The 22,561-nt window shown below is 54.7% G+C and overlaps 1 protein-coding gene across 1 annotated transcript in view; it reads left to right on the forward strand.

Moving 5' to 3' along the window:
- The first annotated feature begins 256 nt into the window (after positions 1-256).
- LOC140203948 (HHIP-like protein 1) overlaps positions 257-22,561 on the forward strand; it is a 133,942-nt gene continuing 111,637 nt past the window's right edge. Inside the window, exons 1-2 of the mRNA XM_072270143.1 lie at positions 257-1,105; positions 14,117-14,760. Of these exons, the coding sequence (XP_072126244.1) occupies positions 845-1,105; positions 14,117-14,760 (905 nt within the window). The 5' untranslated portion in view covers positions 257-844. The remainder of the gene's footprint in view (positions 1,106-14,116; positions 14,761-22,561) is intronic.

Consider the following 22,561-nt stretch of genomic DNA (forward strand, 5'->3'; position numbering starts at 1 on the left):
GCTAACCCACCAACCGGCACGCATCTCGGATATGGGAGGAATCCCGGGCGGCCGGGGAAACACACAGGGTCACAGGGAGACCGTGCAAACTCCACACAGTTCAATTAAAATTGATAAATTCCTCAAACTGATTTTATGATTTGAAGTATGTTTTTATTCCTGTTGTCTGACGTGAGATTTTCTTTCCTCTCGTTTCCTGTTTTGTTTGGCTGCGATCTCTCCCCAGCCACCATCATTCCTTTGTTTCCGACCCTCTTACCAGCGAGGGACTGGGTTCGAGTGAAGGGAAAGGCACGAGTCTGTGGGGTGAATGAAACGGCCCCGTCTCTCTCCCTCCCTCCCCCGCTGAAAGATCAGCTTCGCGCCTGCAGACACTGCGGTTAGAGATGACAGAGCATACGTACAGAGCGGGCGAGACAGAGGAATTAAGTGACGAGAGGTCAAGGGAGTGACAGTAAGGCGGGAGACGAGGAGAAAGAAAACACAAAGTAAGACGGGAAAGAAGAAAAGAGTAAGAGAGATAGAAAGGAAAATACGGAGAGGTTGTGAAGGCGCTGGAGAAAGCGAAACGCCGAGGGAGCAGAGATTGAGGTGACAGAAAAGGGGAAAACACAGGGGAGGGAGAGAAAGAAAGACTGCGAGAAAAGAATACGGGTAGGGGAGATACAGAAAGAGAGGGGGAGAGAGAGGGGAGGAAGTAACAGGACTAAGAAAAGAAAAAGAAACTCAGAGGAGAGAGATACAGAGAGAAAGAGGAAGAGAAGGGTGGAGATTTGAGAGAGAGATGAGAGCCGACCAGATTTAAGCCCCAGTTTCCCGGTTTGAAGAGACGTCCCACGATAGGATGAACCGCTTCTTCGTCGGTAGCCTGGTCTTCCTGATGGCTTCCGTCCACCCGGTGACTTCCCACCCCCAGTGTCTGGACTTCAAGCCCCCGTTCCAGCCCTCCAAGCCCCTATCATTCTGCACCATGTATTCCACGTTTGGTTGCTGCGATACTCGCAGGGACTCCGCCATCTCTCGAAAGTACCGGCAAATCCTCAGTTACTTCCATTCCTCAGCGATCCCCGTCTGTGCCAGGTACATCCAGGAAATCCTATGCCAGGTGAGTCAGTGAGGCTAGAACGGGTCGGAATTGGGTTTTGGGGAAACTTGGGTTGGTAGGGATTCGGTGAATTTTGGATCTAGTCTATGGAGCGATTGGGAGGGAAGCAGGGAGAGTGTTCATCCAGAGCTCTGGAATGCGAAATTTCTGCCTCTCTCCTCCCTCCCCCCTCCTCCGCCCGCTCTGGGTTGTAAATGAGCCAGAAACCACTCACCACGGGAATTAAAGAGTTCCATGACAACAATTCCCAGATCCAGAAAAAAAATATGATTGGAGTTCATTTTACGTTGGTTACTGCTCGTGAATTCTGGGATTAATTATTGACTTGATGATGAAGGAAACGTCGACTATTACTTCTTTCAGAAGATGCTGCCTGACCCGCTGAATTCCTCCAGCATTTTGTGTGTATTACTCTGGATTCCCAGAATCTATTGTTTCGTTGAATACTTCTGACTTCAGAGGATTTTGGATTGAGTTTGGGGATCCTAGATTGTTAGTGGGATTAAAGGTTGAGAATTTCCAATTAAGACTGACGATTCCTGATTGGGATAGGGATTGGGGACTCCTGAATGGAATTGTGGACTTCCCTTTGAGGGCCAGTGTCTCAAAATGAGAGGACCATTCAGGACAGAGCTGAGAAATTCTTTCAGTCAGAGGGTGGTGAATCTTCGGTACTCTCTCTGCAAGGTGGTACAGGAGTTTAGTGGTTAACACGATCATTTTTACAGCGTCAGTGATCTGGCTTCAATTCCTGCTGCTACCTGCAAGTAGTTTGTTCGTTCTTCCCGTGACAACATGAGCTTCCTCTGGGGGCTCTGGTTTCCTCCCACATTCCAAAGATGTATGTTTAGGGTTAGTAAGTTGTGGACATGCTATGTTGGCACTAGAAGCATTGTGACAATCTTCATTGATTTGATTGATACAAATAACACATTTTGATGTTTCAGTGTACTGTGACAAATAAAGCTAATGTTTATAGAGTTAATTTTTAAAGAGACCTTCAGTCACTGACTACATTCTACTGTATATCAATAGTTTTTTGGATAATCAAGAGATATGGGTTAGTGCAGAAAATGTTGAGGTTAAAAAAAAGTCAATCAAAAACAAAGCAGGACAGGAGGCCATTCAGCCCATCATGCCTCAATGGAAAAGTATATGGACAGAAAAGGTTTAAAGGGATATGGGCCAAATGCAAACAAATGGGGCTAACTTGGATGAGGATCTTGGTCAGCACGAACAGGATGGGCTGAAGGGCTGTTCCTGTGCTGTACAACTCAGACTCTGCAACAGGAATAAGGCTGAATTGCCTGCTCCTGATTTTATGTTCATGTTTGTACTTGAAAACCCACCATTTTCCCAATATGCCAATCCTTCCCTCCTGGTCCCGTAGTCAGTCTCCCAACATGTCACCATTTACCTGCTGGCCCTGTAGTCTGTCTCACAACCGTGTCAGCCCTTCCCTGCGGATCCTGTAGTCTGTCTCCCAATGTGCTAATCCTTCCTTGTGGATCCCGTAGTCTGTCTCCCAACGTGCCAATCCTTCCTTGTGGATCCTGTAGTCTGTCTCCCAATGTGCCAATCCTTCCCTGCGGATCCTGTAGTCTGTCTCCCAACGTGCCAATCCTTCCTTGTGGATCCTGTAGTCTGTCTCCCGACGTGCCAATCCTTCCCTGCGGATCCTGTAGTCTGTCTCCCAACGTGCCAATCCTTCCCTGCTGGTCCTGTAGTCTGTCTCCCAATGAGCCACTCCATCTCTGTGGGCCCTGTAGTCTGTTTCTCAACATGCCACCCCTTCCATGCTGGTCTTGTAGCCTAACTCTCATTGTGGAAACCCTTCCTTACTGATCCTGTAGCCTGACTCCCATTGTGCCAACCCATGCTGGCCCTGTAGTCTATCTCCCAACGTGCCACCCCTTCCCTGTTGGTCCTGTAGTGGGTTTCCCATTGTCCATTTGTAAGACCAAGTGTAATAGTTATGGTGAGGACAAGGAATGAAAGGGTTACTGTATGAGGAACGTCTGGCAGCTCTTGGGCTGTATTCTGAATGTTAAAAGGTCTGAACAGATTAGATATGGCAAAGTTATTTCCCGTGGTAGGGGAGTCCAAGACAAGAGGGCACAACTTCAGGATTGAAGGACATAGTCATAGTCATACTTTATTGATCCCGAGGGAAATTGGTTTTCATTACAGTTGCACCTTAAATAATTAAATAGTGATAAAACCATAAATAATTAAATAGTAATATGTAAATTATGCCAGGAAATAAGTCCAGGACCAGCCTATTGGCTCAGAGTGTCTGACCCTTCAAGGGAGGAGTTGTAAAGTTTGATGGCCACAGGCAGGAATGTCTTCCTATGACGCTCTGTGTTGCATCTCGGTGGAATGAGTCTCTGGCTGAATGTACTCCTGTGCCCAAACACTCCATTATGTAGTGGATGGGAGATATTGTCCAAGATGGCATGCAACTTCGACAGCATCCTCTTTTCAGACACCACTGCCAGTTCCATCCCCACAACATCACTGGCCTTATGAATGAGTTTGTTGATTCTGTTGGTGTCTGCCACCCTCAGCCTGCTGCCCCAGCACACAACAGCAAACATGATCGCACTGGCCACCACAGACTCGTAGAACATCCTCAGCATCATCCGGCAGATATTAAAGACCTCAGTCTCCTCAGGAAATAGAGATGGCTCTGACCCTTCTTGTAGACAGCCTCAGTGTTCTTTGACCAGTCCAGTTTATTGTCAATTCATATCCCCAAGTATTTGTAATCCTCCACCATGTCCACACTGACCCCCTGGATGGAAACAGGGGTCACCGGTGCCTTAGCTCTCCTCAGGTCTACCACCAGCTCCTTACTCTTTTTCACATTAAGCTGCAGATAATTCTGCTCACACCATGTGACAAAGTTTCCTACCGTAGCCCTGTACTCAGCCTCATCTCCCTTGCTGATGCATCCAACTATGGCAGAGTCATCCGAAAACTTCTGAAGATGACAAGACTCTGTGCAGTAGTTGAAGTCCGAGGTGTAAATGGTGAAGAGAAAGGGAGACAAGACAGTCCCCTGTGGAGCCCCAGTGCTGCTGATCACTCTGTCGGACACACAGTGTTGCAAGCACATGTGTACTGTGGTCTGCCAGTCAGGTAATCAAGATCCATGACACCAGGGAAGCATCCACCTGCATCGCTGTCAGCTTCTCCCCCAGCAGAGCAGGAAGGATGGTGTTGAACGCACTGGAGAAGTCAAAAAACATGACCTTCACAGTGCTCGCTGGCTTGTCCAGGTGGGCGTAGACATGGTTCAGCAGGTAGACGATGGCATTCTTAACTCCTAGTCGGGGCTGGTAGGCGAACTGGAGGGGATCTAAGTGTGGCCTGACCATAGGCCGGAGCAGCTCCAGAACAAGTCTCTCCAGGGTCTTCATGATGTGGGAGGTCAATGCCACCGGTCTGTAGTCATTGAGGCCACTGGGGCACGGCGTCTTCGGCACAGGGACGTGTTCCACAGCACAGGAACCCTCCGGATCAGGTTGAAGACATGGCGAAGTAGTCCACATAGCTCAGGGGCACAGGCTTTGAGCACCCTGGTACTGACACCATCCGGACCTGCAGCCTTGCTTGGGTTGAGACGTTTCAGCTGACTTCTCACCTGTTCAGCTGTGAAGCCCACCGTGGCGGTTTCATGTGGGGAAGGGGTATAGTCATGAGAGTAGGGTGGGGGACTGTGAGGAGGGGTAGGAGGGGAGAGTGGAGTATGTGTTGGTTGGGGGCCAACAACAGATGGCTCATGTGGGGGATGAGCAGGGGCAGCAGTGTCAAATCTGTTAAAGAACAGGTTAAGTTCGTTGGCCCTGTCCACACTGCCTTCAGCTCCTCCTTTGCTAGTTTGCCGGAACCCAGTGATGGTCCTCATCCCCCTCCAGACCTCTCTCATGTTGTTCTGCTGGAGTTTCCACTCAAGCTTCCTCCTATACCTGTCTTTAGCCTCCCTGATCCTGGCTTTCAGGGTCCTCTGTATTTCCCTCAGCTCCTCCCTATTTCCATCTCTAAACGCCCTCTTTTTAGCATTCAGAATGTCCTTAATATCCTTTGTTACCCATGGCTTGTTATTTGAATAACAAAGGACAGTTCTTGTCGGAACATTGCAGTCCACACAGAAGTTGATGTAATCAGTGATGCACTCTGTGAGCCCATCAATATCCCCTCCATGTGGCTCACATCCATTTAAAACAGAGATGTGGAGAAATTACTTTAGTCAGAGGGTGGTAAATCTGTGGAATTTGTTGCCACGAGTGGCTGTGGAGGCCAAGTCATTGGGTGTATTTAAGGCAGAGATAGATAGGTTCTTGATTAGCCAGGGCATCAAAGGGTATGCGGAGAAGGCAAGGGAGTGGGGATGACTGGAAGAATTGGATCAGCCCCTGATTCAATGGCAGAGCAGATTCGATGGACCGAATGGCCTACTTCTGCTCCTATACCTTATGGTCTTAGGACGAATGACGCAGAAAGGGCTAAGCCAGTGATCCAGAGTTCAAATCTCACTGCAGCAGCTAGAGAATTGATAATAAAATCAGAAAATCCTGGTGTCAATAAAACTAAATATGAAAGCAAGTTGTTGCATCTGATACTGTGACGTCCACGAAGGACTAAGATTTGCTGAATTCGCCCAGTCCGACTCTTGACCCACAGCACAGGACTTCAGGAGACTACGCCACATCCTGCCGATGACTAACTATTTCTCATGTAAGGCAGCAACAGGGCCTTCAGCCAACTGTGTCAATTCTGACCAACAATCACCCATCTGCACTAATTCCATTTGTTCCTCTTACATCCCTATCAATTCTCTCCCCTCCCCTGTTCTACCCTGTAACTATACCAGACAAGTCACAGTAACCCATGAACCACCAACTGGTACATCTTTGGAATGTGGAAGGAAAGCCACTTGATCAGAGAGCCCACAATGCACACACAATCACAGCACAGAAAATCAGGAACAAACTCGGGGAGCTTAAAATCATAAATACAAGAAGTTTTCCAGATACTGGAAATCCAGACATTTTGGGCCACAACCCTATGAGTCCTAATGAAATGTCAGCTCCTTATTCCTCTCCATAAATGCAGCCTGACCAGGTGAATTCCTCCAGCATTTTGTGTGTGTTGCTCAGGTGGCTGGAGATTGAAGACAGCAGTACTGTTAGTGATTTATTCCCAGTTTATAGGAACGCTTTGCCCCTCCAGTGTCTTGTGTTTCTCATTTTATCCATACTTGTAACAGAGAGGTTCCTGGAGGAACTGACTCAGTCTTTATTTCCTCCCTGTTCCCCACACCAATGAGAAATATAAATGGAATGACTCTCCTGCTTTAAAGAAGGGAGCATTTTTGAGGATTTTCAATTGCTTTTTTAGTTATTATCTTACTTTTCCATAAATAAGTAAACTTTTCTTGAGAACACAAAAATCAACTCTTTAGAACACGTGAAAAAGAACAAGAATTGAGCAAATATACCATAGACCATAAGACAGTTTGCAGATGATATGAAGATAGGTGGAGGGGCAGGTAGTTTTGAGGAAAAAGAGATGCTATAGAAGGACTTAGATAGATTAAGAGAATGGGCTAAGAAATGGTAGATGGAATACAGTGTCAGGAAGTGCATGGCCATGCACTTTGGTAGAAGAAATGAAAGGGTTGACTATTTTCTAAATGGAGAGAAAATACTTAAATCTGAGGTGCAAAGTTATTTGGGAGTCCTTATGCAGGATTCCCTAAAGGTTAATTTGCGGGTTGAGTCAGTGGTAAGGAAGGCAAATGCAATGTTATCACTCATTTCAAGAAGACTAAAATATAAAAGCAAGGATATAACGTTGAGACTTTATAACACACTGGTGAGGCCTCACTTGGAGTATTGTGAGCAGTTTTGGGCTCCTTATCTTAGAAAGGATGTGCTGAAACTGGATAGAGTTCAAAGGAGGTTCACGAAAAGGATTCCAGGATTGAATGCCCTGCCAAATGAAGAGCGTTTGATGGCTCTGGGCCTGCATTCACTGGAATTCACAAGAATAAGGTATGACCTCATTGAAATCTATCGAATGGTGAAAAGCTTTGATAGAGTGGATGTGGAGAGGATGTTTCTTATGGTGGGAGTGTCTAAGACCAGAAAACACAGCCCCAGAATAGAAAGGCATTCTTTTATAATGGAGATTGAAAGTGGGAGGGGGAGGGGAGATCCAAAATGATAGGAGATGATATCCTATCATTTCGGATCTCCCCTCCCCCTCCCACTTTCAAATCTCTTACTAGCTCTTCCTTCAGTTAGTCCTGACGAAGGCTCTCGGCCCGAAACATCGACTGTACCTCTTCCTAGAGATGCTGCCTGGCATGGTGTAACAAGTGTAGGAAACCTTAGTTCTCAAGAGATATTGAGGTCTGGTTAAGAATAAAAAGGAGGTGCATAGCAGATATAGGCAGATAGAAACAAATGGAGTACTTATGGAGTATAAGATATAACAGCATAAGACATAGGAGCAGAAATAGGCCATTCAGCCCATCGAGTCTACTCTGCCATTCCATCATGGCTGATCCCAGATCCCAGATTCCAGTCAACCCCATACACCCGCCTTCTCACCATAACCTTTGATGCCCTGACCAATCAGGAAACTATGAATTTTTGCTTTAAATATACCCACGGACTTGGCCTCTACAGCTACCTGTGATAGAGTATTCCACAGATTCATTACTCTGTGGCTAAAAAAAAATTCCTCCTTACCTCTTTTACAAAGGGTCGCCCCTTAATTTTGAGGCTGTGCCCTCTAGTTCTGGACACCCCCACCAGAGGAAACATCTGGCTATTTGGGAGGGTAAAAGCTCATCACAATATTGCAACACAGAATCTGTTCTTAAGCAGGGTAAGGGTTAATCAGTGCGACTGCAGTGTTTGTTATTCAGCAGGGAAAGGGTTAATCAGCGTCACACCCGTTGGTTATTCAGCAGGTTAATGATTATCCAGTGTGACAGCTGTCTGTTATTCAGTATAGTAAGGGTTAATTAGTGTGACAACACTTCATTATTCACCATGGTAAGTGTTAATCAGTCTGACAGCATTATCTGTTGTTCACCAGGGTAAGGGTTAATCAGTCTGACAGCACTCTTTGTTATTCACCAGGGTAAGGGTTAATCGGTGTGACAACAGTGTCTGGTATTCTGCAGGGTAATGGTTAATCTGTGTGACAAAACTGCTAATCAGCAGGGTAAGCATTAAATAGTGTCAACACTGCCTGTCATTGTGCAGGATAAAGGTTAATCAGAGAGACTGTACTGTCTGCTATTCAGCGGGTAACCATTAAACAGTGTGACAACCCTGTCTGTTACCCAGCAGGATAGGTGTCAATCAGTGTAAGAGCACTGTCTGTTATCCAGGGTAAGGGTTCAGCAGTCTCGCAGTACTCTTTGTTATTCAGCAGCATAAGGGTTAATTAGTGCGGCAAAACTGTCTGTTATTCAGCAGGGTAAAGGTTAATCAGTGTGACATCATTGTCTGCTATTCAGCAGGGTTAGGGTTAATCAGTGCAATAACACTGTCCATTATTCTCTAGCAGGGTACGGGTTAATTAGTGTGGCAAAACTGTCTGCTATTCAGCAGGATAAGGATAATCAGTGTGACATCATCATCCACTATTCAGCAGGACACGGGTTAATCTGTGTGAAAACACTGTTATTCAGCAGGGCAAGAGTTAATTTGTGTGATAACACTGTTATTCAGCAGGGTAAGGGTTAATCTGTGTGACATCATCATCCACTATTCAGCAGGATAAGGGTTAATCTGTGTGAAAACACTTATTCAGCAGGGTAAGGGTTACTCAGTGTGACTAAGGTCTCAGACAGTCAGGGCTGACCATGGATATTGTGTCCCAGCTGTCAAAATACACAAGCCTGGGCAGTACAATATAGAGAGCAGGCTGTTGCCAATGTAGAAAGCGCCCCCTCTCCACGCATCTGATGAACCCAAAGGAATGGCAGAGACTGATGTAGTTTGGTACCAGCAGCATCACAGGAGTTGCCAGTCAACATTGAACTCAAAGTAGGATTGCCTTAGGGTCTCCAGCTCTGGATTTTTCCCTCGGAGTTTACTTCCGAAGCCTTCCCCATGAGTGGGTGTAGCCGCAAGGCAGCGGAAGTTTGAGATCAGAGCTTTCCTTCTCCTGGATGAGCTGCCAACCACAGCTGACAAGCCCCATCTGACCGAAGCGACTGGTTTTAAGGTGCCAGTAACCTGCCTTTGCCTCTTCCCCTTCAATAGGAACGGTTCCACTGGGCCTAGTAGCTAAGCCACATATGAATACCAGGAACTAGACTTGGTTGTCAGAGGCTACTTGAGGCGCACGCCACTGGGAACATTTAACAGGTAGTGGAAGCTTGTCCCCATTACCACCCCTCCAGCCTGGCTATAGCAACCTTAAGGAAACTCAGTGTGACTGCACTGTCTGTTATTCAGCAGGGTAAGGGTTAATCACTGTGACAGTGCAGTCTGTTTTTCAGCAGGGTAAGGGTTAATCAGTGTGACAACCCTCTCTGTTATTCAGCAGTGCAGCATTGTAAGGGTTAATCAGTGTGACAGTACTATCTCAAACAAGAGAAAATCTGTGGATGCTGGAAATCCAAGCAACACCCACAAAATGCTGGAGGAACTCAGCAGGCCAGACAGCTTCTATGGAAAAAAGTACATTTCTGCCAAAGGGTCTCGGCCCAAAACATCGACAGTACTTTTCCTTAGACGCTGCCTGGCCTGCTGAGTTCCTCCAGCACTTTGTGTGTGTTAACAGCACTATCTTTTGTTCAGCTCGGTAAAGGTTAATCAGTGTGACAACACTGTCTGGAATTCAGCAGGGTAAGTGTTAATCAGTGTAAGTGCACTTTCTGATATTCAGCAGGTAAAGGTTATTCAGTGTGATTTCACTGTCTGATATTTAGCAGGGTAAGGGTTAATCACTATCTGATACTCAGCAGGGTAAGGGTTAATCAGTGTGACTTCACCGGTATTCAGCAGGGTAAAGATTAATCAAAGACGTGTAGATGATGCATGTCTGAAATGATGATTGAGGGATATGGGCCAAACACAGACAAATGGGACCAGATCAGGGGCTTCCAACCTTTTTATATCATGGACCTCTACCATCAACTGAGTTTTCCATTGACCCCAGGTTGCGAACCCGTCATGGACTTTTTGGGCTGAGGGGCTGTTTCCATACTGTATGACAGCAGTAACCAAGCACTGGGTGTACCAGTCAAGCAGGGGCTGTGGAAAGAGAGAAGAATCAGAGGACATAGACTTGACTTCCCAAAGTTTAATACTTCAAAATTGCTTAGATTAGACTCCAACAGCCATTTCTAGCCCCAAATGATCAGTAATCTGCCATCAAGCCACTGTCCCTGACACCATGACTAACCTCATTACCTCTGGAGAACTCCCATCCATTGCCACAAAATTCAGAGTTCCCTTATCCCGCACTACTCACTTCTACTTCCTACCCAAGATCCACAAACCTGACTTGTTTGAGTAGGCCCATTCTCTGCCTACTGCTACACCACTGAACTTGGGTCCCATACCTCGACTATCCTTGGTTCAGTCCTTCCCACCTACACTCGTGCCACTTCTCATGCTCTCGATCTTCTCACTAACTTTCAATTCCCTGGTGCTGAATGCCTCATTTTCGCCATGGATTTCCAGTCTCTATACATTTCTATCCCCCAATAAGGAAAGCATTAAAGCCCTCACAATAATAGAGCCAACCAGTTCCCCTCCACCATCATCCTCCTCTCTCTGACGCAACCGGTCCTTACCCTCAACAATTTCTTCTTCAGCTCCTCCCAATTTCTCCAAACTTGAGGAGTAGCCATGGGCACTCACATGGGCCCCCACATGGGCCCCAGCTATGTCTGCCTTTTCATTGGCTACGTAGAACAGTCCATGTTCCAAGGCTTTCCTGGTAGCTCCTCAACTCTTCTCTGCTGCACTGATGACTGCAGCATTTCATGCACCTACGCTGGGCTCAGCAAGTTTATCAACTCTGCCTTTCCACCCTGCCCTTAAATTCACTTTGTCCATTTCTGAAACCTCCTTCCCCTTTTTCAATGCCACTGTCTCCATCCCTGGAGACAAACTGTTGACCGACATCTTTTATAAACCTACCGATTCCCACGGTAGTCTTGACTATACCTCTTCCCAGCCCGTCTCCTGTAAAAATGAGTCCCTTTCCTCTGTTCCTCCGTCATCGCCACTTCTGTTCCCAGGATGAGGCTTTCCTTGATGTTCTCCTTCGAAGAACAGGGTTTCCCTTCCTCCACCATTGATGCTCCCTTCAACTGCACCTCCTCCATTTCCCGGACATCCGCACTCACTCCATCTTCCCACTGCCTTAGCAGTGATAGATGAGCCCATGAGCTTCCAACACATCATTCTCCACAACTTCCACCATCTCCAAAAGGATCCTACCACCAGACACATCTTTATCTTCCCCCAATTCTCTGCTTTCCATAGGGATCGTTCCCTCTGTGATTCCCTTGTCCATTCATCGCTCCCCACTAATTTTCTCCCAGCACTATCCCTGCAAGCAGCCAAAGTGCTACACCTGCCCAGTCACTTCCTCTCTCACCTCCATTCAGGGCCCCAAACAATCCTTCCAGGTCAGGCACTCCTTCACCTGTGAACCTGCTGGGGTTGTCTATTGTGTCTGATGCAGCCTCCCCTATATTAGTGAGACTCGTCGTTAATTGGGAGACCACTTCGCTGAGCACCTCTGCTCCATCTGCCAAAAGCGGAATTCCCGATGACCCAACATTTTAATTCTGATTCCCATTCCACATATCGGCCCATGGATTTCTCTTGTGACCTGGGGTTGAGGAGCAACGTCTTATATTCTGTCTGCGTAGCCTCTGAGCTGATGGTATGTATATTGATTTCTCCTTCCAGTAAAAGAAAAATTGCCTTCCCCTTCCCTCTTTTTCTATTCCCCACTCTTCTCACCTGCCTATCACCTCCCCCTGGGTCCCCTACTCCTTCCTTTCCCCCCATGGCCCATCTTCCTCTCCTATCAGATTCCTTCGTCTCCAGCTCTTTACCTTTTCTATCCTCCTTGCCTCACCTATCACCTTGTAGCTGCCCTTCTTCCACTCCCCCCACCTTTCTATTCTGCCATCTTCCCCCTTTTATTTCCATCCAGAAGAAGGGCCTTAGGCTGAAATGCCGACTGTTTGTTCATTTCCATGGAAGCTGCCTGACCTGCCGAGTTCCCCCAGCACTTTGTAAGTGTTGTAATCTACTATATTGTCTGACAGCTGTATACACTCTCATCTCCACCAATCTTTGTCAAAAATCTTACTAACCCACCCACCTACAGTTTTCAAGTCATTTATATTTATAATTATATATTATTCATTCTTTGGAGTGCAGGAGAATGAGGGGAGTTCTTATAGAGGTGTGCAAAATTATGATGAATATAGATAGGATTAAAACAAGCAGACGTTCCCCCTCAGATTGGGTGAGACCAGAGCTAAAGGTCATAGGTTTAGGGTGAAAGGTGAAATATTTAAGGGGAAACTGAAGGGGAGTTTCTTCACTCTGAGGTTGGTGCAGGTGTGGAACAAACTGCCAGTGAAAGTGGTGGATGCAGGTTCAACTGAAAATGCAAGTTTGGATAGATATGTAGATGAGGGAGATTTGTAGGGCTACTGTCAGTGCAGGTGGATGGGACTACACAGGAAAGCAGGTAGGCATGGATTTGATGGGCTGAAGGGTCTGTTCCTGTGCTGTGGTGTTCTCACAGAGGTCTCACCAGTCACCAAAGAGCACCACTGGTCACAGACCCCAGAGAAAATAACACCCTCCGCAACTTCCCACTGTCTTCTATTGGAAAGTTAGCTTGGTATCCAAACAGCCAAACCTTAATCTTCCAATCATTACAAAATTGCACACAATGTGTGGACTAGCCAAAGTGTTATACAGCGGCAGCAGGACTTCAACTAAGCTGCAACGTCAACTCTGGACACCAAGTGTTGGCAGACTTTGATTATGTGCCTATCTTCTCTCTTGCCCCTCCACCCTCACCTCACCAATCCCAAATCCACCACCCCTCCCACCTCACTTCTTACCCCTCTACTCACCACACCACTGCTCCCCCAACATCCTAAACTCTTCACTCCTTATCCAACTCCCTACCCGTCACGCTGACACTCCACTCCTCACCCCATACCACCCCACACCTTGCCTTTACCCCGTCACCCCAAACACCCACCCTCCCCCTTACCCCCACCCCCACACCCCCTTACCCCATCACCCCAAACACCCACCCTTCCCCTTACCCCACCATCACCCCAAACATCCAACCCCCTTACCCCCACCCCATCACCCCAAACACCCACTCTCCCCTTAACCCCTCCCCATCACTCCAAACACCCACCCTCCCCCTTACCCCACCCCTTCACCCCAAACACCCACTCTTCCCCTTACCCCCACCCCCCAAACACCTACTCTCCCCTTACCCCCTCCCCATCACTCCAAACACCCACCCTCCCCCTTACACCCACCCCTCACCTCAAACACCCACCCTCCCCCTTACCCCACACTCTCACCCCAAACACCCACCCTCCCCCTTACCACAACCCTCCCAAACACCCACCCTCCCCTTACCCTCACCCCCATCAACCCAAACACCCACTCTCCCCCTTACCCCCACACCCCATCACCCCCAAACACCCACTCTCCCCCTTACCCCCTCCCCATCACTTCAAACACCCACCCCATCACCCATTCCTCCCCTTACACCCACCCCCACGCCCCCTTACCCCCTCCCCCTTACACCCACCCCATCACCCCAAACACCCACCCCCTTACCCCCACCCCCATCACCCCACCCCCCACCCCCCTTACCCCCACCCCCCCACCCCCCTTACCCCCACCCCCCCACCAACCTTACCCACCCCCCCCACCAACCTGATACCCCCTTTACCCTCCTCTGCAGCGGTGCTCTCCGTTCGCCGCCCACCTGTACGACGCGGAGGACGCCAACACGCCAGTACGCCGGCTGCCGGGCCTGTGCGCCGGTTACTGCACCACCTTCTGGCGGCAGTGCCGCTCGGCCCTCAGCCTGCTGACGGAGGGCGGCGCGCAGGCACTCGAGCCCGACCGGGACGCCTTCTGCCGCCGCCTCGAGCTGCACGACCCCGACTACTGCTACCCGAACGTGCTGCGGAGCACGCGGCCCGGCACCGGGCTGGGCAATGCGCGCACGGACGCGAGCGGCTGCCTCCAGCTCTGCCTGCGCGAGGTGGCCAATGGGCTGCGGAACCCGGTCGCCATGGTGACCGCCGGCGACGGTACCCGCCGCCTGTTTGTAGCCGAGCAGCTGGGCCTGGTGTGGGCCTACCTGCCGGACGGCTCCCGCCTTAGCCGTCCGTTCCTCAACCTGACCCAGGCCGTGCTCACCTCGCCATGGCTGGGCGACGAGCGCGGCTTCCTGGGTCTCGCCTTCCATCCCGACTTCAGGCGCAACGGCAAGGTCTACGTCTACTACTCGGTGTACACCCGCAAAAAGGAGAGGATCCGCATCGGCGAGTTCCGCCTGCTGCCCGACAACATGAACGCGCTAGACCCCACGTCGGAAAGGTGGGTGGGGTGGTTGTACCGGGATACGGGAGCTGTTGTGTGGTGGTGCCGGGGATGCGGGTGGGGTTGGAGGATGGGGAGTGGGGTTGTGTGGTGGTCACGGGATACTGGTGGGGTTGGAGGATGGGGAGTGGGGTTGTGTGGTGGTGTGGGGGATGCGGGTGGGGTACACCCCTCGGGGGTGGGAGTGGGGTTGTTTGGTGGTCACGGGATACAGGTGGAGTTGGAGGATGAGGAGTGGGGTTGTGTGGTGGTGCCGGGGATGCGGGTGGGGTTGGAGGATGAGGAGTGGGGTTGTGTGGTGGTGCTGGGGATGCGGGTGGGGTTGGAGGATGGGGAGTGGGGTTGTGTGGTGGTGCCGGGGATGCGGGTGGAGTTGGAGGATGAGGAGTGGGGTTGTGTGGTGGTGCCGGGGATGCGGGTGGGGTTGGAGGATGGGGAGTGGGGTTGTGTGGTGGTGCCGGGGATGCGGGTGGGGTTGGAGGATGAGGAGTGGGGTTGTGTGGTGGTGCCGGGGATGCGGGTGGGGTTGGAGGATGAGGAGTGGGGTTGTGTGGTGGTGCCGGGGACGCGGGTGGGGTTGGAGGATGGGGAGTGGGGTTGTGTGGTGGTGCCGGGGATGCGGGTGGGGTACACCCCTCGGGGGTGGGAGTGGGGTTGTTTGGTGGTCACGGGATACTGGTGGGGTTGGAGGATGAGGAGTGGGGTTGTGTGGTGGTGCCGGGGATGCGGGTGGAGTTGGAGGATGGGGAGTGGGGTTGTGTGGTGGTGCCGGGGACGCGGGTGGGGTTGGAGGATGGGGAGTGGGGTTGTGTGGTGGTGCCGGGGATGCGGGTGGAGTTGGAGGATGAGGAGTGGGGTTGTGTGGTGGTGCCGGGGATGCGGGTGCGGTTGGAGGATGGGGAGTGGGGTTGTGTGGTGGTGTGGGGGATGCGGGTGGGGTACACCCCTCGGGGGTGGGAGTGGGGTTGTTTGGTGGTCACGGGATACAGGTGGAGTTGGAGGATGAGGAGTGGGGTTGTGTGGTGGTGCCGGGGATGCGGGTGGGGTTGGAGGATGAGGAGTGGGGTTGTGTGGTGGTGCCGGGGATGCGGGTGGGGTTGGAGGATGGGGAGTGGGGTTGTGTGGTGGTGCCGGGGATGCGGGTGGGGTTGGAGGATGAGGAGTGGGGTTGTGTGGTGGTGCCGGGGATGCGGGTGGGGTTGGAGGATGAGGAGTGGGGTTGTGTGGTGGTGCCGGGGACGCGGGTGGGGTTGGAGGATGGGGAGTGGGGTTGTGTGGTGGTGCCGGGGATGCGGGTGGGGTACACCCCTCGGGGGTGGGAGTGGGGTTGTTTGGTGGTCACGGGATACTGGTGGGGTTGGAGGATGAGGAGTGGGGTTGTGTGGTGGTGCCGGGGATGCGGGTGGAGTTGGAGGATGGGGAGTGGGGTTGTGTGGTGGTGCCGGGGACGCGGGTGGGGTTGGAGGATGGGGAGTGGGGTTGTGTGGTGGTGCCGGGGATGCGGGTGGAGTTGGAGGATGAGGAGTGGGGTTGTGTGGTGGTGCCGGGGATGCGGGTGCGGTTGGAGGATGGGGAGTGGGGTTGTGTGGTGGTGTGGGGGATGCGGGTGGGGTACACCCCTCGGGGGTGGGAGTGGGGTTGTTTGGTGGTCACGGGATACAGGTGGAGTTGGAGGATGAGGAGTGGGGTTGTGTGGTGGTGCCGGGGATGCGGGTGGGGTTGGAGGATGAGGAGTGGGGTTGTGTGGTGGTGCCGGGGATGCGGGTGGGGTTGGAGGATGGGGAGTGGGGTTGTGTGGTGGTGCCGGGGATGCGGGTGGGGTTGGAGGATGAGGAGTGGGGTTGTGTGGTGGTGCCGGGGATGCGGGTGGGGTTGGAGGATGAGGAGTGGGGTTGTGTGGTGGTGCCGGGGACGCGGGTGGGGTTGGAGGATGGGGAGTGGGGTTGTGTGGTGGTGCCGGGGATGCGGGTGGGGTACACCCCTCGGGGGTGGGAGTGGGGTTGTTTGGTGGTCACGGGATACTGGTGGGGTTGGAGGATGAGGAGTGGGGTTGTGTGGTGGTGCCGGGGATGCGGGTGGAGTTGGAGGATGGGGAGTGGGGTTGTGTGGTGGTGCCGGGGACGCGGGTGGGGTTGGAGGATGGGGAGTGGGGTTGTGTGGTGGTGCCGGGGATGCGGGTGGAGTTGGAGGATGAGGAGTGGGGTTGTGTGGTGGTGCCGGGGATGCGGGTGCGGTTGGAGGATGGGGAGTGGGGTTGTGTGGTGGTGTGGGGGATGCGGGTGGGGTACACCCCTCGGGGGTGGGAGTGGGGTTGTTTGGTGGTCACGGGATACAGGTGGAGTTGGAGGATGAGGAGTGGGGTTGTGTGGTGGTGCCGGGGACGCGGGTGGGGTTGGAGGATGGGGAGTGGGGTTGTGTGGTGGTGCCGGGGATGCGGGTGGGGTTGGAGGATGGGGAGTGGGGTTGTGTGGTGGTGCCGGGGATGCGGGTGGGGTTGGAGGATGGGGAGTGGGGTTGTGTGGTGGTGCCGGGGATGCGGGTGGAGTTGGAGGATGAGGAGTGGGGTTGTGTGGTGGTGCCGGGGATGCGGGTGGAGTTGGAGGATGAGGAGTGGGGTTGTGTGGTGGTGCCGGGGATGCGGGTGCGGTTGGAGGATGGGGAGTGGGGTTGTGTGGTGGTGTGGGGGATGCGGGTGGGGTACACCCCTCGGGGGTGGGAGTGGGGTTGTTTGGTGGTCACGGGATACAGGTGGAGTTGGAGGATGAGGAGTGGGGTTGTGTGGTGGTGCCGGGGACGCGGGTGGGGTTGGAGGATGGGGAGTGGGGTTGTGTGGTGGTGCCGGGGATGCGGGTGGAGTTGGAGGATGAGGAGTGGGGTTGTGTGGTGGTGCCGGGGAGGCGGGTGGGGTTGGAGGATGGGGAGTGGGGTTGTGTGGTGGTGCCGGGGATGCGGGTGGGGTTGGAGGATGAGGAGTGGGGTTGTGTGGTGGTGCCGGGGATGCGGGTGGAGTTGGAGGATGGGGAGTGGGGTTGTGTGGTGGTGCCGGGGATGCGGGTGGGGTTGGAGGATGGGGAGTGGGGTTGTGTGGTGGTGCCGGGGATACAGGTGGAGTTGGAGGATGGGGAGTGGGGTTGTGTGGTGGTGCCGGGGATGCGGGTGGGGTTGGAGGATGGGGAGTGGGGTTGTGTGGTGGTGCCGGGGATGCGGGTGGGGTTGGAGGATGAGGAGTGGGGTTGTGTGGTGGTGCCGGGGATGCGGGTGGGGTTGGAGGATGAGGAGTGCGGTTGTGTGGTGGTGCCGGGGATGCGGGTGGGGTTGGAGGATGGGGAGTGGGGTTGTGTGGTGGTGCCGGGGATGCGGGTGGGGTTGGAGGATGAGGAGTGGGGTTGTGTGGTGGTGCCGGGGATACGGGTGGAGTTGGAGGATGAGGAGTGGGGTTGTGTGGTGGTGCCGGGGATACAGGTGGAGTTGGAGGATGAGGAGTGGGGTTGTGTGGTGGTGCCGGGGATGCGGGTGGGGTCGGAGGATGGGGAGTGGGGTTGTGTGGTGGTGCCGGGGATGCGGGTGGGGTTGGAGGATGGGGAGTGGGGTTGTGTGGTTGTGCCGGGGATGCGGGTGGGGTTGGAGGATGGGGAGTGGGGTTGTGTGGTGGTGCCGGGGATGCGGGTGGGGTTGGAGGATGGGGAGTGGGGTTGTGTGGTGGTGCCGGGGATGCGGGTGGAGTTGGAGGATGGGGAGTGGGGTTGTGTGGTGGTGCCGGGGATGCGGGTGGGGTTGGAGGATGGGGAGTGGGGTTGTGTGGTGGTGCCGGGGATGCGGGTGGGTTACACCCCTCGGGGGTGGGAGTGGTGTTGGTGGTCACGGGATACTGGTGGAGTTGGAGGATGAGGAGTGGGGTTGTGTGGTGGTGCCGGGGATGCGGGTGGAGTTGGAGGATGAGGAGTGGGGTTGTGTGGTGGTCACGGGATACTGGTGGGGTTGGAGGATGGGGAGTGGGGTTGTGTGGTGGTGCCGGGGATGCGGGTGGGGTACACCCCTCGGGGGTGGGAGTGGTGTTGGTGGTCACGGGATACAGGTGGGGTTGGAGGATGGGGAGTGGGGTTGTGTGGTGGTGCCGGGGATACAGGTGGAGTTGGAGGATGGGGAGTGGGGTTGTGTGGTGGTGCCGGGGATACAGGTGGAGTTGGAGGATGGGGAGTGGGGTTGTGTGGTGGTGCCGGGGATGTAAGTGGGTTACACCCCTCGGGGGTGGGAGTGGGGTTGTTTGGTGGTCACGGGATACTGGTGGGGTTGGAGGATGGGGAGTGGGGTTGTGTGGTGGTGCCGGGGATGCGGGTGGGGTACACCCCTCGGGGGTGGGAGTGGTGTTGGTGGTCACGGGATACAGGTGGAGTTGGAGGATGGGGAGTGGAGTTGGAGGATGGGGAGTGGGGTTGTGTGGTGGTGCCAGGGATGCGGGTGGGGTTGGAGGATGGGGAGTGGGGTTGTGTGGTGGTGCCGGGGATGCGGGTGGGGTTGGAGGATGGGGAGTGGGGTTGTGTGGTGGTGCCGGGGATGCGGGTGGGGTTGGAGGATGAGGAGTGGGGTTGTGTGGTGGTGCCGGGGATGCGGGTGGGGTTGGAGGATGGGGAGTGGGGTTGTGTGGTGGTGCCGGGGATGCGGGTGGGGTTGGAGGATGGGGAGTGGGGTTGTGTGGTGGTGCCGGGGATGCGGGTGGGTTACACCCCTCGGGGGTGGGAGTGGTGTTGGTGGTCACGGGATACAGGTGGAGTTGGAGGATGGGGAGTGGGGTTGTGTGGTGGTGCCGGGGATGCGGGTGGGGTTGGAGGATGGGGAGTGGGGTTGTGTGGTGGTGCCGGGGATGCGGGTGGGGTTGGAGGATGGGGAGTGGGGTTGTGTGGTGGTGCCGGGGATGCGGGTGGGGTTGGAGGATGCGGAGTGGGGTTGTGTGGTGGTGCCGGGGATGCGGGTGGGGTTGGAGGATGGGGAGTGGGGTTGTGTGGTGGTGCCGGGGATGCGGGTGGGGTACACCCCTCGGGGGTGGGAGTGGTGTTGGTGGTCACGGGATACAGGTGGAGTTGGAGGATGGGGAGTGGGGTTGTGTGGTGGTGCCGGGGATGTAAGTGGGTTACACCCCTCGGGGGTGGGAGTGGGGTTGTTTGGTGGTCACGGGATACTGGTGGGGTTGGAGGATGGGGAGTGGGGTTGTGTGGTGGTGCCGGCGATGCGGGTGGGGTACACCCCTCGGGGGTGGGAGTGGTGTTGGTGGTCACGGGATACAGGTGGAGTTGGAGGATGGGGAGTGGGGTTGTGTGGTGGTGCCGGGGATGCGGGTGGGGTTGGAGGATGGGGAGTGGGGTTGTGTGGTGGTGCCGGGGATGCGGGTGCGGTTGGAGGATGGGGAGTGGGGTTGTGTGGTGGTGCCGGGGATGCGGGTGGGGTTGGAGGATGGGGAGTGGGGTTGTGTGGTGGTGCCGGGGATGCGGGTGGGTTACACCCCTCGGGGGTGGGAGTGGTGTTGGTGGTCACGGGATACTGGTGGAGTTGGAGGATGGGGAGTGGGGTTGTGTGGTGGTGCCGGGGATGCGGGTGGGGTTGGAGGATGAGGAGTGGGGTTGTGTGGTGGTCACGGGATACAGGTGGAGTTGGAGGATGGGGAATGGGGTTGTGTGGTGGTGCCGGGGATGCGGGTGGGGTTGGAGGATGGGGAGTGGGGTTGTGTGGTGGTGCCGGGGATGCGGGTGGGGTTGGAGGATGGGGAGTGGGGTTGTGTGGTGGTGCCGGGGATGCGGGTGGAGTTGGAGGATGGGGAGTGGGGTTGTGTGGTGGTGCCGGGGATGCGGGTGGAGTTGGAGGATGGGGAGTGGGGTTGTGTGGTGGTGCCGGGGATGCAGGTGGGGTTGGAGGATGGGGAGTGGGGTTGTGTGGTGGTGCCGGGGATGCGGGTGGGTTACACCCCTCGGGGGTGGGAGTGGTGTTGGTGGTCACGGGATACAGGTGGAGTTGGAGGATGAGGAGTGGGGTTGTGTGGTGGTCACGGGATACTGGTGGGGTTGGAGGATGGGGAGTGGGGTTGTGTGGTGGTGCCGGGGATGCGGGTGGGGTACACCCCTCGGGGGTGGGAGTGGTGTTGGTGGTCACGGGATACAGGTGGGGTTGGAGGATGGGGAGTGGGGTTGTGTGGTGGTGCCGGGGATACAGGTGGAGTTGGAGGATGAGGAGTGGGGTTGTGTGGTGGTGCCGGGGATGCGGGTGGGGTTGGAGGATGGGGAGTGGGGTTGTGTGGTGGTGCCGGGGATGCGGGTGTGGTTGGAGGATGGGGAGTGGGGTTGTGTGGTGGTGCCGGGGATGCGGGTGGAGTTGGAGGATGGGGAGTGGGGTTGTGTGGTGGTGCCGGGGATGCGGGTGGGGTTGGAGGATGGGGAGTGGGGTTGTGTGGTGGTGCCGGGGATGCGGGTGGAGTTGGAGGATGGGGAGTGGGGTTGTGTGGTGGTGCCGGGGATGCGGGTGGAGTTGGAGGATGAGCAGTGGGGTTGTGTGGTGGTGCCGGGGATGCGGGTGGGGTTGGAGGATGAGGAGTGGGGTTGTGTGGTGGTGCCGGGGATGCGGGTGGGGTTGGAGGATGGGGAGTGGGGTTGTGTGGTGGTGCCGGGGATACAGGTGGAGTTGGAGGATGAGGAGTGGGGTTGTGTGGTGGTGCCGGGGATGCGGGTGGGGTTGGAGGATGGGGAGTGGGGTTGTGTGGTGGTGCCGGGGATGCGGGTGGGTTACACCCCTCGGGGGTGGGAGTGGTGTTGGTGGTCACGGGATACTGGTGGAGTTGGAGGATGAGGAGTGGGGTTGTGTGGTGGTGCCGGGGATGCGGGTGGAGTTGGAGGATGAGGAGTGGGGTTGTGTGGTGGTGCCGGGATACTGGTGGGGTTGGAGGATGGGGAGTGGGGTTGTGTGGTGGTGCCGGGGATGTAAGTGGGTTACACCCCTCGAGGGTGGGAGTGGGGTTGTTTGGTGGTCACGGGATACTGGTGGGGTTGGAGGATGGGGAGTGGGGTTGTGTGGTGGTGCCGGGGATGCGGGTGGGGTACACCCCTCGGGGGTGGGAGTGGTGTTGGTGGTCACGGGATACAGGTGGAGTTGGAGGATGGGGAGTGGAGTTGGAGGATGGGGAGTGGGGTTGTGTGGTGGTGCCAGGGATGCGGGTGGGGTTGGAGGATGGGGAGTGGGGTTGTGTGGTGGTGCCGGGGATGCGGGTGGGGTTGGAGGATGGGGAGTGGGGTTGTGTGGTGGTGCCGGGGATGCGGGTGGGGTTGGAGGATGAGGAGTGGGGTTGTGTGGTGGTGCCGGGGATGCGGGTGGGGTTGGAGGATGGGGAGTGGGGTTGTGTGGTGGTGCCGGGGATGCGGGTGGGGTTGGAGGATGGGGAGTGGGGTTGTGTGGTGGTGCCGGGGATGCGGGTGGGTTACACCCCTCGGGGGTGGGAGTGGTGTTGGTGGTCACGGGATACAGGTGGAGTTGGAGGATGGGGAGTGGGGTTGTGTGGTGGTGCCGGGGATGTAAGTGGGTTACACCCCTCGGGGGTGGGAGTGGGGTTGTTTGGTGGTCACGGGATACTGGTGGGGTTGGAGGATGGGGAGTGGGGTTGTGTGGTGGTGCCGGCGATGCGGGTGGGGTACACCCCTCGGGGGTGGGAGTGGTGTTGGTGGTCACGGGATACAGGTGGAGTTGGAGGATGGGGAGTGGGGTTGTGTGGTGGTGCCGGGGATGCGGGTGGGGTTGGAGGATGGGGAGTGGGGTTGTGTGG

This window comes from Mobula birostris, chromosome 10 (assembly GCF_030028105.1).
Source record: "Mobula birostris isolate sMobBir1 chromosome 10, sMobBir1.hap1, whole genome shotgun sequence".
Lineage (NCBI taxonomy): Eukaryota > Metazoa > Chordata > Chondrichthyes > Myliobatiformes > Myliobatidae > Mobula > Mobula birostris.